Source organism: Ochotona curzoniae, unplaced genomic scaffold (assembly GCF_017591425.1).
Source record: "Ochotona curzoniae isolate NIBS_2020 unplaced genomic scaffold, NIBS_Ocur_1.0 scaffold_1852, whole genome shotgun sequence".
In the NCBI taxonomy this organism is placed as follows: domain Eukaryota; kingdom Metazoa; phylum Chordata; class Mammalia; order Lagomorpha; family Ochotonidae; genus Ochotona; species Ochotona curzoniae.
Genome location: NW_024467087.1, coordinates 57,432,287 through 57,446,607, shown reverse-complemented (window position 1 = coordinate 57,446,607; position 14,321 = coordinate 57,432,287). Strand labels below are relative to the sequence as shown.

Genomic DNA, 14,321 nt, shown 5'->3' with positions numbered 1-14,321 from the left:
ACAAAGAATGCTTAGTACAGCCACTGACACTAACTACTCCGTAACTATTGCATGGTAGGAGAAATACGCAGAGCAATTTCCTCTTCAGTAAAATGTTAATAAAATGCTTACCCTGCTTTACCCTGCTTCCTTGAATTGTAGCAAAGGTCTTTTAAACTTTAATTCTGAATAAACAGAAGGGTATACTTACACCTTGAGTTATTTGGGGCAAAGTCCTTAATTTACTTTTATAGAATACGTTTTCTGTTCCCCGCCTGACCTGAGGGTGCAACTTAAATCGTTACGGAATAAAACCGCAGGTTATGTACTCTTGGACGCAAGTAGCTGACGCCCAAACGGCAAAATTAAGATCAGCACTTGCAGACCGCACCTCGACAATTCCCTGGAGTTCACCTCTAACGGCCCCCTCCCCTCGGAGCCGCGCAAGCGTACACTGAATTTGCGCCTCTTCCTCATGCCCCCGCCTCCACCACCCCCACCCCCGGTCTGCCCAACACGCACGCGCGTCTCCTCAAAGCTTGTCCCTCCCTCCCCCTCTATCCCTTCATTTCGTTCCCCCTCCTCTTCCAGCACCTCCGCAGGTTCAAACTCTTCTCAGTGAGAGTGGCGGTGCTCACGACATCACGTGATGAGCATCCTGCTGCCCAACATGGCGGAGTTCGACACCATCTCGGAACTGGAGGAGGAGGAGGAGGAAGAAGAAGCGGCAACGTCGTCGTCGTCGCCGTCGTCGTCGTCGTCGGTTTCTGGACCCGACGATGACGAGGAAGATGAGGAGGAGGAGGAGGAAGAGGAGGAGGAGGAGGAGGAGGAAGAAGAGGAGGAGGAGGAAGAGGCGCCGCCCCCGCCTCGGGTAGTGAGCGAGGAGCATCTGCGGAGATTCGCCCCCGACCCTGTATTGGTGCGGGGTGCCGGCCACATCACTGTGTAAGCGAGAGGGGGCTGTGGGGTTTGAAGAAGCTGATACTTGGCGACAAAGAAAAGAGAAACCTGATGGGGGCGGCGGGCCGTGGTGTGGGGGAGGGCTGACTGAGGCACACAGTTTGGAAAGGACACCTGGTCTAAATTTTAGGAGAAACGGCGGGTGAATAAGATGTAAAGAAAGTGAGGGGGAACGTAAGTATAATGCAGTAAAGCAGGCAAAGACTGAGTATAGGACAGCAAAGTTAGGGGTTTGGGAGCCCCAGGGGTTGGAGTAAGGTTGAATTTCCCTTCTTGTGTGTATCCTGGTGAGCGAATAGGCAATAAGCTGCAGGATGTACCTGAGAGTTTTTTTTGCTGCCAAGGGTTGGTGTCTAATGAAAAACGGTGCAACTGCTGTGAGGTGTGATCAGAACTGGGTTTGGATTCTTCCAAACAGAAAGATGATACCTTCTGTGAAAATATAAAGTATCCGTCCATCCTTTCTTTCCATCTAATCTTAATGTGAATGCATACAATAATCTCCTGTTTTGAGCATTACTCACACTGTGACGTTCCTTAAATAGTACACCAGTAGAGGTTCAGGTTGGGAGACAGCTGTGGAAAGTATAAAAAAGCAACGGATTAAGGGACAAGACTCTTGGATACTAGTCTCAATTTTATTTCTTACTGAACCTATGACCTTGGTTAGCTTGCTTCCCATTTCAGGGCCTTGATATCTCCATCTGTAAAATGAAGAGTTTAGAGGGTTTCTAAAACCTTAGGGTTCTGAGATATTATGAGACTTTCAGGGGCTTTTTAAAAACCTAAGTATTAAATATGCAAACATTAAATGTATGTGAAAATGTGTCCTGTTAGGGCCTGAGGATGGTTTCTTGGAAGCTTATCCAGGGTGGCTTTTTTAAACATTTAAATCTTGGATTGTATTTGAGAAAAGAAAATTGGGGAGAATTTTATAATATACTAGTCATAAAAGGAAAAACGATTCTCTGGGCTTGGAGAAATGATTTCTCATTTACATTTGCTTGGACTGTAAATACTTTGAAGTTGGAGTGTTTTGTCACATTTGCTCTCTTAGCTCTGCTCTCTTCTGCTGCATTTTCATAATAGGCCTGTTTGTCCTATCATGTTATACTACCTTGGATTTTTTTATTATTGGCCCATCTGGCTCCTTGTCATAGTCCATATTATATGAAATCATAATATTGCAAACATTCTCCATTCATATTAGCTTTTAATTTTTTTAGATTTATTTATTTTTATTGGTAAGGCAGATATACAGAGAGGAGGAGAGACAGAGAGGAAGATCATCTTTCCAATGGTTCACTCCCCAAGTGGCCGCAATGGCTGGAGCTGAGCCTATCCGAAGCCAAGAGCCAGGAACTTCTTCCAGGTCTCCCACGTGGGTGCAGGGTCCCAAAGCTTTGGGCCATCCTCGCCTGGTTTCCCAGGCCCCAGGCAGGGAGCTGGATGGGAAGCAGAGCTGTTGGGATTAGAACAAATGCCCATATGGGATCTTGGTGTGTTCAAGGCAAGGACTTCAACCGCTAAGCTATTGTGCCAGGCCCAGCTTTTAATTTTTTAACGTTGCGTATTTTAAATGCAATCTTTGCACAAAATGTATTAGCCAAGATTTTGAAATTATGGAAAGTTTGGGAGGCCATTGAATTTGCATTTTGATTAGATAATTTTCAAACAGTTTTTGTTGGTCCAAGAATTTTGCAAATAGTCTGCAGTGTTAAGGTACCAGCTTGCTGTGCTGTTTTACTTCCACTCCTACATCACTGGGAAGAAAATTTACTGCTCAAACTAATTATGTTTCTGGCACTAAAGTTTACTTTCATGGAAATTATTTAACATAACTGAACAGAGGAAAGGTATCTTCTTCCATTTCATGATTTTAGACTCTGAAATTTCTCCCTCTTCCTACTGTTTTCCAAAATTCAGACAATGGAGAAGGAGCCAGGAAACACTATTTAGTTTTTCCTGAAACTTACTAGTAGTTCCATTGTCCACGCAATCATGGTAAAGTACTTAAGAACCTAGATTCATCATGGAGAGTAGAGCACTAACACTTGCCGTGCCAAGATTCTTGTAATATCCCTCACAGCTTGAAAAACTGGAATTAGGGGCCAGCACTATGGTGTAGCAGGGTAAGCCCCTGCCTGAGGCACTGGCATCCCATGTGAGTGCCACTTTGTGTCCTGGCTGCTCCACTTCTGATCTAACTCCCTGCTGATGGCCTGAGAAAGCAGCAGAGGATGGCCCAAAGCAGAGGGTCCCTGTATGGGTGTGGGAGACCCAGACGAAACTCCTGCCTCCTGGCTATAGACCCAGTTCTGGCCATTACAGTCATCTGGGAAGTGACCCAGTGGATGAAAGATCTGTGTGTCTCTGTTGTACTCTGCCTTTCAAATTAAAGTAAATGATCTTTTTAAAAATGTTGAAATTAGAAATTAGGAGTGCTAGTAGCAACTGCTAGTTTTAATTGATTAAAATAAAAACCTGAAAGCAGCAAACCAGTACTTGGATCATCAACCATTGTGTGTAATATAAAAATCTGAAAAACTTTATCTCTTGATATATATACCTTCTGTCACCTAGAAAACATATTTGATGTCCAGTGTCTGGAATTTGAAAACAAAAGATAAATGTTTAGGATGAAATATTTCTTACTTTTTCTCCATCTTGATTTGTCTTCAATTGTATAGAGGACTTTTTTTTTTCCAGTTTAAAATTTGAGAGCCATCCTTTCCAACTTGGTGTTTCTTAAAGTCACTATCATCCCCTCCCTCACTGGCTGTTTTCCAGTTTTCCCCTCTCTGACTCTGACAGCACCATTCTAATCTTCCAGGGCAGTGTTGAAAATATTCGAGTCAATTTGACCCATCGTTCTTGAATTGCCCTAAGGTAATCTGTCCCAGAATTAAGTAATCGTATCTTTTGAAATATCTCTGATTTTTTAAAATTTTCTCCATTCCAATTTGGCACCACTCAAGTTTGGGTTGCCATCATTTCTCTTGAAATATTGCCACAGCCTGATGCCTCTCCTAGCTACGATCCATTCTGCATGCTCATGCCAAAGCAATTTTCTTAAAACACAGTTTAATCAGGTTGCTTTCCTGCTGCAAACCTGCACTGGATCTTAATTAAATCTAAGTTCCTGTACCTTCTTCTTTCAAGCTCAGAATTCAAGAAGTCCCTCTACTTGCCCAAAGCTCACTGCTAACTTGAGCTTTCCATAACCTTCTCTTTCAGTCTCCTGCCAAATCTTGCTCCAATATTACCTCTTTTCCCTTCTGTTACTGCAGCCTGTAAACCTTTTTTTAAAAAACCAAGACAAAAGCCTTCCGACACTCATGATTCCTATACCTCTCTCTAATCCTTCTTCCTTCCTTCCCCATGTTTCTTAGGAAATCTTTTCTCCCCCACCCCAACATTTGTGATGTGGATACTGTGACCATAATCACAAAGGAGCTAACCTAAGGTGAAATCATTATAACCTTCTTGTTGCTTAATCGATGGACATCTTTCATTCTCTTTCTGATCATCTCTGCTGCAGTGACACTTAGGATGATTCCCTCCTTCTTGGAGGCTTCTACGCCAGGGATAACATATAACATACACACTTGCTTTCTGAGGCAAATCAAGTAGCAGAAATGGTGTACCTTAAGTGATGGTAGGGCTGTAGTTGTTCAAATTCTGAGTTTTAAAAAAAATTACCAGACCCCCCCCCCCAAAAAAAAATCTCATAACTCCTTGACTACTTCACCATCCTGTTTCTCCTTGTACTTTTCAGGTTATTCTTTTTTTCCCCTAGATTTTTCTTAACTCTGTGATTCACAGATTTCTCTTCTCTTACCTCTTAAATGCCAGTGATTTCCAGGGTGTTCTCCCCCAGCTCACTATTCTTATTATTCCCTACTTTCCCTAGAAGATCTCATCTTGATCCCATGGGCTTTCAATGATCTGATATGTCTCACATGTGTATCTCTGTAACCGAACTGTGCTCAATATCTTACCTAGGCTACTTCACCTGATGAGCTACTGTCATCTTATATTCAACATATTCAAACTGAATTTACATCCTCAGACTCTCAAAAAAAATCCTTCTTAACTGTTTTATTCTTCATTTCATTGAATATATATATATATATATCCACCTCTTACATTACTTCTGCTCACACTTTCCATAGCTTAATGATGCTTAATTAACAAATATCAATAATATATAATGGAAACATTTTTTTCTTCTCTTTCTTACCACCGTTTCTTTGATATAGACCCTTTTCACCACTCCTAGTCCTTTGGCCTTTATGCCTGTCACCTCTTCACATCCATTCTCTTGCCTGCTGCTAGATTAAAATATCAAAATTCAGACCTAACCAAACTGCATTCCTGCTTAAGATTATTTTATGATTTTTCTTTTACTTCTGGGATACAGACTAAACTCTGTAACTGCATACAAAACTGGATCCTCTATAACAGCTTCTTCTCCCACTTCCTTTCCTGCATTGTATGTGCTTGTTCAGAGAATGCTATTTCTTAGCTCTGCTCAAACTGGAATGTCAGAATCCACCTCCCTTCACCCTAGCTGTCCATATGTCACCACCTTCTTCAGGTCTTCTCTGCCTCTATCAAATTGTAAATGGCAATAGCAAGTACAATTTCTGGTTTCTTCTGAATCTTCAGTGCCTAACACAGTGCCTGACATAAAATGAACTGAATGACTATTGATTCATTATTATTGACAATATATTCATTGTAGTGTAAAAGCCCTCGATAAGTACTAATTGGTTAAATAACACTGTGGAGGGTTCTTATTTCTCAGCGTGGATCGATATGGATAAAATAATAACATCAGTCCCAGTGATGAGGCTTATTGCACAATCTTATCCTGAACACTTTCTTAGGCTAGCTTCTATGTGCCAGAGTACTCCTATCGTCACATATCATATTAATATTTCAGCTAATTTCTTTAACATTCAGTTAATTGTTTTTTTTCCTTAGGGGAAATGACCTAAACACACTAATTATAATTCCAGTTCTGAGAGGAGGATCATAAACAGATATTTGGACATCTAGATTTCAAATAGTCTGACTTAATTAACTCCTACAGATTAGAGATGGTAGAAATGGAAAGAATGAAATCCCTTGGATATTAAGGTATTTCAAAATGTTCAACATCTGAGTTAATTTCAGTCATTTTTCTTCCTAATATTTTTTAGGATAAAATTTATATCTAATGTATTAAAATATAGAAAATTACTATTACAAGTTTTTTTCTCATTTGGAGGCATTAATACATTCTATTGGTATACCTTGCTATAACTGTATTATATAGAAAGTACAAATTGCCATTCTTCACAGATGCATAGAATTCTCATTAAAATTAATGTTAAAATGCTGAAGTTGTCAGATACAATATTGCGAAAGATGATCAGATTTTCCAAATGGTACATTTCTGGAAACTTCCAAATATTGATAGTTCTGTAATCAGGGAATGGAATGCCATTCCTGTCAGATATCTTTGAAAAATTGCAGTGATGCACTTTCTTTTTGAAAAGATTTATTTACTTATTTGAAAGGCAGTGTTCCAGAGAGAGAGAGAGAGAGAGAGAGAGAGATCTTCTGTCTGTTGATAACTCAAGTGATCCCAACAACTGGGACTGGCTCAGGCCAAAATTAGGAGCCTAGAACTCCATCTGGGTCTCATACTTGGGTGGCAGAGGCCAAGCACTTAGACTCTCTTACACTGCTTTCTCAGGCATGTTAACAGAGAGCCAGATTGGAAGTGGGACAGCTAAGAATGGAACCAGCATTCTTACGGGTTCCTGGTGTCACACTTGGTGGCTTAACCGACTGTGCCAGAATCGTAGCCCAAGCATTGCATACTTTTTCTTCTTTTTTTTTTTTAAGATTTATTTTATTTTTATTGGAAAGGAAGTTTACAGAGAGAAGGAGGAAGCTCTTCCATCCACTGGTATATCTGCCAGATGGCTACAACGGCCAGAGCTGAGCTGATCAAAAGCCAGGAGCCTGGAGCCTCTTCTAGGTCTCCCACACAGGTGCAGGGTCCCAAGGCTTTGTGCAGCCCTCAACTGCTTTCCCAGGCCACAAGCAGAGAGCTGGATGGGAAGTGGAACAGCTAGGACATAAACCGGTGCCCATATGGGATCCCAGCACATACAAAGCGAAGATTTAGATAGACACTAGGCCATTGCATCAGGCCCAGTGTTAAAATCTTAATATATGTTCAGATGAGCAGTCTTCAAAAATTGATGAGATATATATATGTGTGTGTGTGTATATATATATATATATATATATATATATATTACACATGAATTTTGGTATTTTGTACCTAAATAAACATGCCTTTAAATGCCTTTATCCATAAGGGTTTTTTTTAAAGGTTTATTTAATTTTTATTTGAAAGGTAGTTACAGAGCGAAGAGACAGAGAGAAACAGAGATCTTCTATCCACTGGTTTATTCCCCAAATGGCTGCAGTGGCTGGAACTGAGCTGATCCAAAGCCAGGAGCTTCTTTTGGATTTTCCATGTGGTTGCAGGGCCAAAGGACTTGAGCCATTCTCTGCTGCTTTCCCAGGCTGCCAGCAAGGAGCTGGATGGGAAGTCGAGTAGCCAGGACTTGTACCAGGACCCATATGGGATGTTGACAGTGCGGGTGGAGGCTTAGCCTATTATAGTATGATGCTGGTCCTTCTATGACTTTTTTAATGTCCCCTTGTATAAGGTCAATATGCTATAGGATTTTAGGCTTTGAGAATACTGAAGCTGTGCTTATTTGCCATTTTACAGTGTGGCAAATTCTGATTAAATCTTTCATAAGGATGAAGGATTAATGAGTTTTAATTAGAATCTTTGAAATGACTCTCTTCATCCTATTGTGGCATGATCTTTCCTTTTTGTTGTATAATAAGTAGAGTTTAGTACATATGCTTTAGAATCTGCTTTTCTGTAAGTATATAGTTTTATACAGACATTATTTTTCATATTGGCCAAATTTTGCTGCACTGATTTATTTTTTAAAAATTGCTTTATTTTTATTGGAAAGGCAGTTATACAGAGAGGAGAGACAGAGGAAGATCTGTCCCCTGATTCACTCTTTAAGTGGTCACAATGGTTGGAGCTGAGCTGATCTGAAGCCAGGAGCCAGGAACTTCTTCCAGGTCTCCCACATGGGTGCAGGGTCTCAAAGCTTTGGGCCGTCCTCAACTGCTTTCCCAGGCCACAAGCAGAGAGCTGGAAGGGAAGTGGAGCTGCTGGGACACAAACCAGGACCCATATGGGATCTTGGCATTTGCAAGGAGATGACTTTAGCTGCTAGGCTACTGTGTGAGGCCCCGCTGCATTGATTTCTTAAGCAAACTGAGCATATGAGCTTTAATTTGATGTAAAGTTTCAAAAGATTTATGTACAACAATTTTTTCAAATATGTAAAACACTGAGGGTGAGAGGAAGAAAAGAGATATGAACACCTAAAAGGACCCATGCTTCTTTGCCTCATTTTTTTTTTACTTCAAAGAATTGTTCCAAGAAATTAAAATTATATCCATTGAAGACACTTGAGAAGTAAATACTTTTCAGAATCACCATCTGGGTCAGCATCAAATATATAATCGATTCTACAATAAAATGTAAATGTGAACAGTTCCCAAGTGTGTGTATGTTTGGTGCAGAGCATCGCATCTCGTCTGGTGTCTGTCCCTGATTAGTAATGAGTAAATGAGTATGTCTAACCTTTATGGACTCCTTATTCTTTTTTTAAAGTTGTGGTTATTTGTTTAAAAGGTGGAATGATCGTCTAGTTTATGCCTTAAAATAGTTGCAGCAGCCAGAGCCAGGCTAGGTTGAAGCTAGGACTGCATTCAGAGCCATCATCCTCTGCTTCCCAGGTGAATTGTCAAAGAACTAGATTAGAAGCAGAGTAGCTGGGACTCAAACCAGCACTCTGATACAGGATAGAGCCATTCCAAGCTATGACTTAACCCTCTGCAGCCAGAGTACACTACTTACTATTCTTAATGATTTGTTTGTAAACAGAACTTAAATGTTTACTCAACAGCAAATATCAACATTTTCCCAGTAGCTCTTTACTCAAAATTGAGCCTAAGGTGAATTGAATTAAATGTTCTTTTTATGTATGAAGTTTCTGAAGGGGAAGACTAATCAAAGAAGTCTCTAGTGGGTAAGAACAAGATTGCTACTGTGTTAGTCAAATAGATGAGAATATCGGGCCCAATTGACTTTTCTTCGTACTTTTTTTTTTTAAAGATTTATTTTTATTATTTTTTTATTGGAAAGGCGGATATACAGAGAGGAGAGACAGAGAGGAAGATCTTCCGTCTGATGATTCACTCCCCAAGTGAGCGCAACGGGCCGATGCTATGCCGATCCAAAGCCAGGAGCCTCTTCCAGGTCTCCCACGCGGGTGCAGGGTCCCAAAGCTTTGGGCCGTCCTCGACTGCTTTCCCAGGCCACAGGCAGGGAGCTGGAAGGGAACCGGGGCTGCCGGAATTAGAACCGGCGCCCATATTGGATCCCGGGCGTGCAAGGTGAGGACCTTAACCACTTGCGCCACAGCGCCGTGCCCTCTTCGTACTTTTTGATGAGGTTATTACTCAGCAGAGCCCTGGGTTCTGCTTCTGTGTATTCAACCAAACATATATTGAAAATATTCAAAAATGTGAGTGTTCTGAACATGTATGGATCTTTTGTTACTGTTCCTTAAACAATGCAGTATAATAACTGTTTGCATAGCATTTATTTTGTATTAAATATTACAAGGAATTTACGTATGCTTTAAAATATACAGGAAAATATGTGTCGGCTATGTGCAAATGCAAACACTCTTTTATATAAGGACTTCAGCATCCTTGGGCTTTTGTTATCTTCAGAGAGTCCTGGTACCCATCTCCTATGAATATTGAGAAATCATTGTACAAAGCTCATAGGGGAGTATCTTAAGATATGAAAGGATACTTTATCATTTCTAACATACTTATATTTTAGAAAAGGTAATCTTATATAAAAGATAAAAATGTCAATACAGCAAACATTTTTTGAGAACTTGATCACTGAACAATGAAGAATACAAGGAAACAAACTTTAGACCTTGCTTTACAAAATTAACAAAACTTGCCTTTAACATATTGATCATTATCAGCAAAGAACAAGAGAAATATTTTATTTTTTTCCATTTTTTTCAGAGTTGACCAGTTCCATTTATTCTTAGTTGTAAAAATTCTACATCGTTGTTAAAGTCTTTGGAGGTAGTTAAAGTCTTTGGAGGTAGTAACTTTTAAAAGTTAATTTGGGGCCTTTGCCTTGGTCTCGCAGCTATTTCCCCCACCCCATTCTGTATGTGTCTACCTTTACCTGTCTAATTAAGGAAAAATATGAGGTATTACACAAAATACAGAGTTTTAGAAATCTGTTATTTGGGCCCAGAGGCATGGCCTAGTGGCTAAAATTCCTCACCTTGAACGCACCCAGATCCCATATGGGCACTGGTTCTAATCCCGGCAGCTCCACTTCCCATCCAGCTCCCTGCCTGTGGCCTGGGAAAGCAGTTGAGGATGGCCCAAAGCTTTGGGACCCTACTCCCGTGTGGGAGACCTGGAAGAGTTTCCTGGCTCCTGGCTTCGGATCAGCACAGCACCGGCCGTTGCAGTCACTTGGGGAGTGAATCAGGGGATGGAAGATCTTCCTCTCTGTCTCTTCTCCTCTCTGTATATCTGACTTTGTAATGAAAATAAATAAATCTTTAAAATGAAAATAAATCTGTTATTCACATTTTTTATTATTAACTTTATTTGCATAATGCAGATTTTAAGCAACTCTGAATGGTCATAGAAAGTGGGAATCCATGAAGGGTTGCATATTTAAGGTATTACAACTGGTTCAGACATGGCTTGAGCTTTGAAAGCTGTGTAGGACTGAAACTAGGGCAAGGAAGCAATCACATAAGCAAATGGCCCATGTGCCAGTAGAAAGGAAAGATTCATGATGAGGATGACTCCAAAGGAATAAATGATTGGTCTTGGGGACCACGTGGTACAAGCAAGATGCAAAACAATAGGTGGAATTGCAAAATGAGATCAAAGTCTAGGTTAACTAGACTTTAGTGCATAGTTAGCTCCTCAGCAGTAAGGTAGCCCACTGCTTAACATTGAAGCCTTCCTTTCATCTAAGTGTTTTGATTAATATTGGTTGATTTTGTTTTGGGCCAAAGAGAAATTGGCATTTTTTTAAATTGATTACATTGCATTGTGTGACACAGTTTTATAGGCACTGGGATTTCCCCCTCCCCTCCCCAAAACCCGCCCCCCCCCCATGGTGGATTCCTCCACCTTGTTGCATTACCACAGTTCAAATTCAGTTGAGATTTTTTCATTGCAAGCATCTACAAAGCATAGAGTCCAGCATCTTATTGTCCAGATAAGTTCAATGGTTTCTTGGGGAGACCATCTCTTTTCTGAAGGTAGGAAATTGGCATTTTTTACCACTCCTATTTCTTTCTTCCACTTAGTCAATAAAGTGTTAATAAAAGTGATTTTGGTCTGGTGTTTTATGGGTTAAGCCACCAGCAAAGTGCTGGATTTCTATACCAAGCTGCGACATTTGTGATACAGCTCCCTGGTAATGGCCAGAGAAATTATTGGAGGTGGCCCAGATGCTTGAGTCCATGGACCCACATGGGAGGACAGAAGTAGCTTCTGGTTTCAGCCTGACATAGTCCCCACCACTGCAATCTTTTAGGAGTGAACCAGTGAATATAAGATTTCTCTTTCTCTCTAACTCTGCCTTTCAGATAAATAAAATATATACCTTACGAAACAAAATAAAAAAGTCTAGGTTAAAGGAAGTGATGTATCACTGACAGATATGAGGAATTTCAAAAAGGCAATGGGTTTCCAAGAAAAAAATGATATCTGTTTCTACATATGTTTTGCTTTGGATGGTATTAATTTATGGCTGTATATCCAGATGGAAAATCTCACTGTACAATTAGAGATGAGAGTCTGTGCTTGAAGGTCTATGTTACTAGAGATGTAGAAGTGATTGTTTAAGCTATTAAACACTCACACAGATGAACTGTTATAGTTCTTTTGGAAAGAGGTGCAGATGAAAAAGCAAAAGGTATGTTAGAGAATGATCAACAAGTAATGTCACAGCTGCAAAATTAAGAGAAAAAGTTTTGTGAAGAAGACACTGAATTTGGCAATAAATGAGACAAAAAACTTGTTTTTCTGAATAATCTTACTGAATAAAAGCTTGTTTTTCATAAAAATACATAGTCAAACTTAGATTTTCAAAGGTTAGGAAAGTAGGTGATACTAGCAAAACATATGTTTTTGAAGAACTATACTATTGTAATAATATACAGGAAGTCAGTGGGGTGATGAGAAATGGAAAGGAGAAATCCATGAACTGTATCATAAAAAAATAGTTAAAATGAACTTCAATCAATCAAATTAACATATTCAGCACTTTTTGTGATAAGACGGCTAAAATTACATATTTTTTAATTTAAGATTTATTTATTTTTATTAGAAAGTCAGATATATAGAGAGATAGAGGAAGATCTTCTGTCCGAAGTTCACTCCCCAAGTGACTGCAACAGCTGGAGCTGAGCCTATCCGAAGCCAGGAGCCTGGAGCCTCTTCCAGGTCTTCCATACGGATGCAGGGTCCCAAGGCTTTGGGCTGTCCTCGCCTGGTTTCCCAGGCCACAGGCAGGGAGCTGGATGGGAAGCGGGGCTGCTGAGATTAGAACTGGCATCCATATGGGATCTTGGTGTGTTCAAGGCGAGGACTTTAGCCGCTGTGCTGCCATGCCAGGCCCTAAAAGTACATCTCTGTGAATACATTATTAAGTCATTTATCTGCTTGTTACTATTCTAGGCATTAGAAATTCTATAAAATTCTCAGCAATAAAAACTAAGGTAATCATATTTCATGTGAAATGCTAGAAAGCATAATAAATAAAAATAAACAAGGAAAAAAAGAAAATTAAAAGAAAATGCAGTTCTTATTTTGGGGCCATCATTGTGGCATAGCAAGTAAAGCTTCTGCATTCAATGCCAGTAGCCTTTATAGGTGCTGGTTCCAGTCTCAGCTACTCCACTTTCAATCCAAGTCCCTGCTAATTCTGGAAAAGCAGTGGAAATGGAACAAATGCTTAGTCCCCTGCACCCGTGTGGGACCCCAGTATGAAGCCCCGGCTATTTCAGCCATTGTGGAGTGAACTAATGATGGAAGATCTCTTGCTGTCTTCCCCCCTGCCCATGACTCTGCCTTTCAAATAAGTAAAGAAATCTTTTCTAAAATACCCAAAATATGATACTTGTTTTCAAGTATATTTTAAATATACATGGCATAGCGTGCATGTGTATACATATCACTTGTTAAGAAGAGAGTCTTATGCTGAAGATAGGTTTGTGTCCTTGAAATTCAACTAGTATCATAAATGATTCAAAGAAATTAAGCAATTCCTGTTGAGTTTTTGTTAAGATCTGTTTGAAAATAAGTCAGAGAGATCGAAGTTATAGAACGGAGACAGAGAAATCTGTCAGCTGATTTACTCCCATTGGCCACAATGGCCAAAACTGAACAAATCAGGGGCCGGGAGCTTCTTCTGGGTCTCCCAAATGGGTACAGTGGCCCAAAGACTTGAGCCACCCTCTACTGCTTTCCCTGGCCATAGACAGGGAGCTGGATGGGAAGGGATAAGCAGCCAGTACACACAAATCCTTCTCCATTTGGGATGCTGCCACCACAGGCAGAAGCTTAGCCTACTATGCCTCAGTGCCAGCCCCCACCCCCCTGTACAGTTTTAATTAGGTATTAGATTCCTAACATTTTTTTTAAAAAATGACCCTAAGTCTAAAAGTACCATTCATGAGTTGAGCCAAATAATGCAGTAGCTTATTGCTCAACAAACTTTTAGTAAAACACTACTAGATTCTGTTACTGTTACTAGGTATAATGAAAAGCAGTGAAATTAAAGGAGTTTGATACAGGAGAAAAAAGAATTAGGGATCAGTATTTGAATTTTGGTTTTTACCCACCTACTAGATATATGACTTTGGGCCAAGTCATTTAATTAATTTATTTAGGATTGTTTTTGAGAATCAGCTTTCATGTCTAAATGGGAATGACAGTACTTCTTTGGAAGGCTTTTAAAGTTTTGAAGGAATATGTTTATTTAGTACACTGTCCAGCTCAATACGTACATATTGGTCATTTGCTATTATTGTTTGCCGGTTGTGAAGTTTTTAATGAAAGTGAGTATCTTCTTTTTGCTTTCAGTCTATTACAAAAAATTGTAGTCGCGATCTTATGCTACCATGTAATATTTAGCAAGTGTGCTA

At 39.9% G+C, this 14,321-nt stretch overlaps 1 protein-coding gene across 3 annotated transcripts in view; it reads left to right on the top strand.

Moving 5' to 3' along the window:
- The first annotated feature begins 571 nt into the window (after window positions 1–571).
- The window catches only part of CHIC1 (cysteine rich hydrophobic domain 1), a 65,660-nt gene continuing 51,910 nt past the window's right edge, over window positions 572–14,321 (top strand). For 2 of the 3 annotated variants that reach the window (XM_040999509.1, XM_040999508.1), the window contains exon 1: window positions 572–927. In XM_040999509.1, the coding sequence (XP_040855443.1) occupies window positions 629–927 (299 nt within the window). In that variant the 5' untranslated portion in view covers window positions 572–628. The remainder of the gene's footprint in view (window positions 928–14,321) is intronic. The other variant, XM_040999510.1, reaches the window with a different exon arrangement.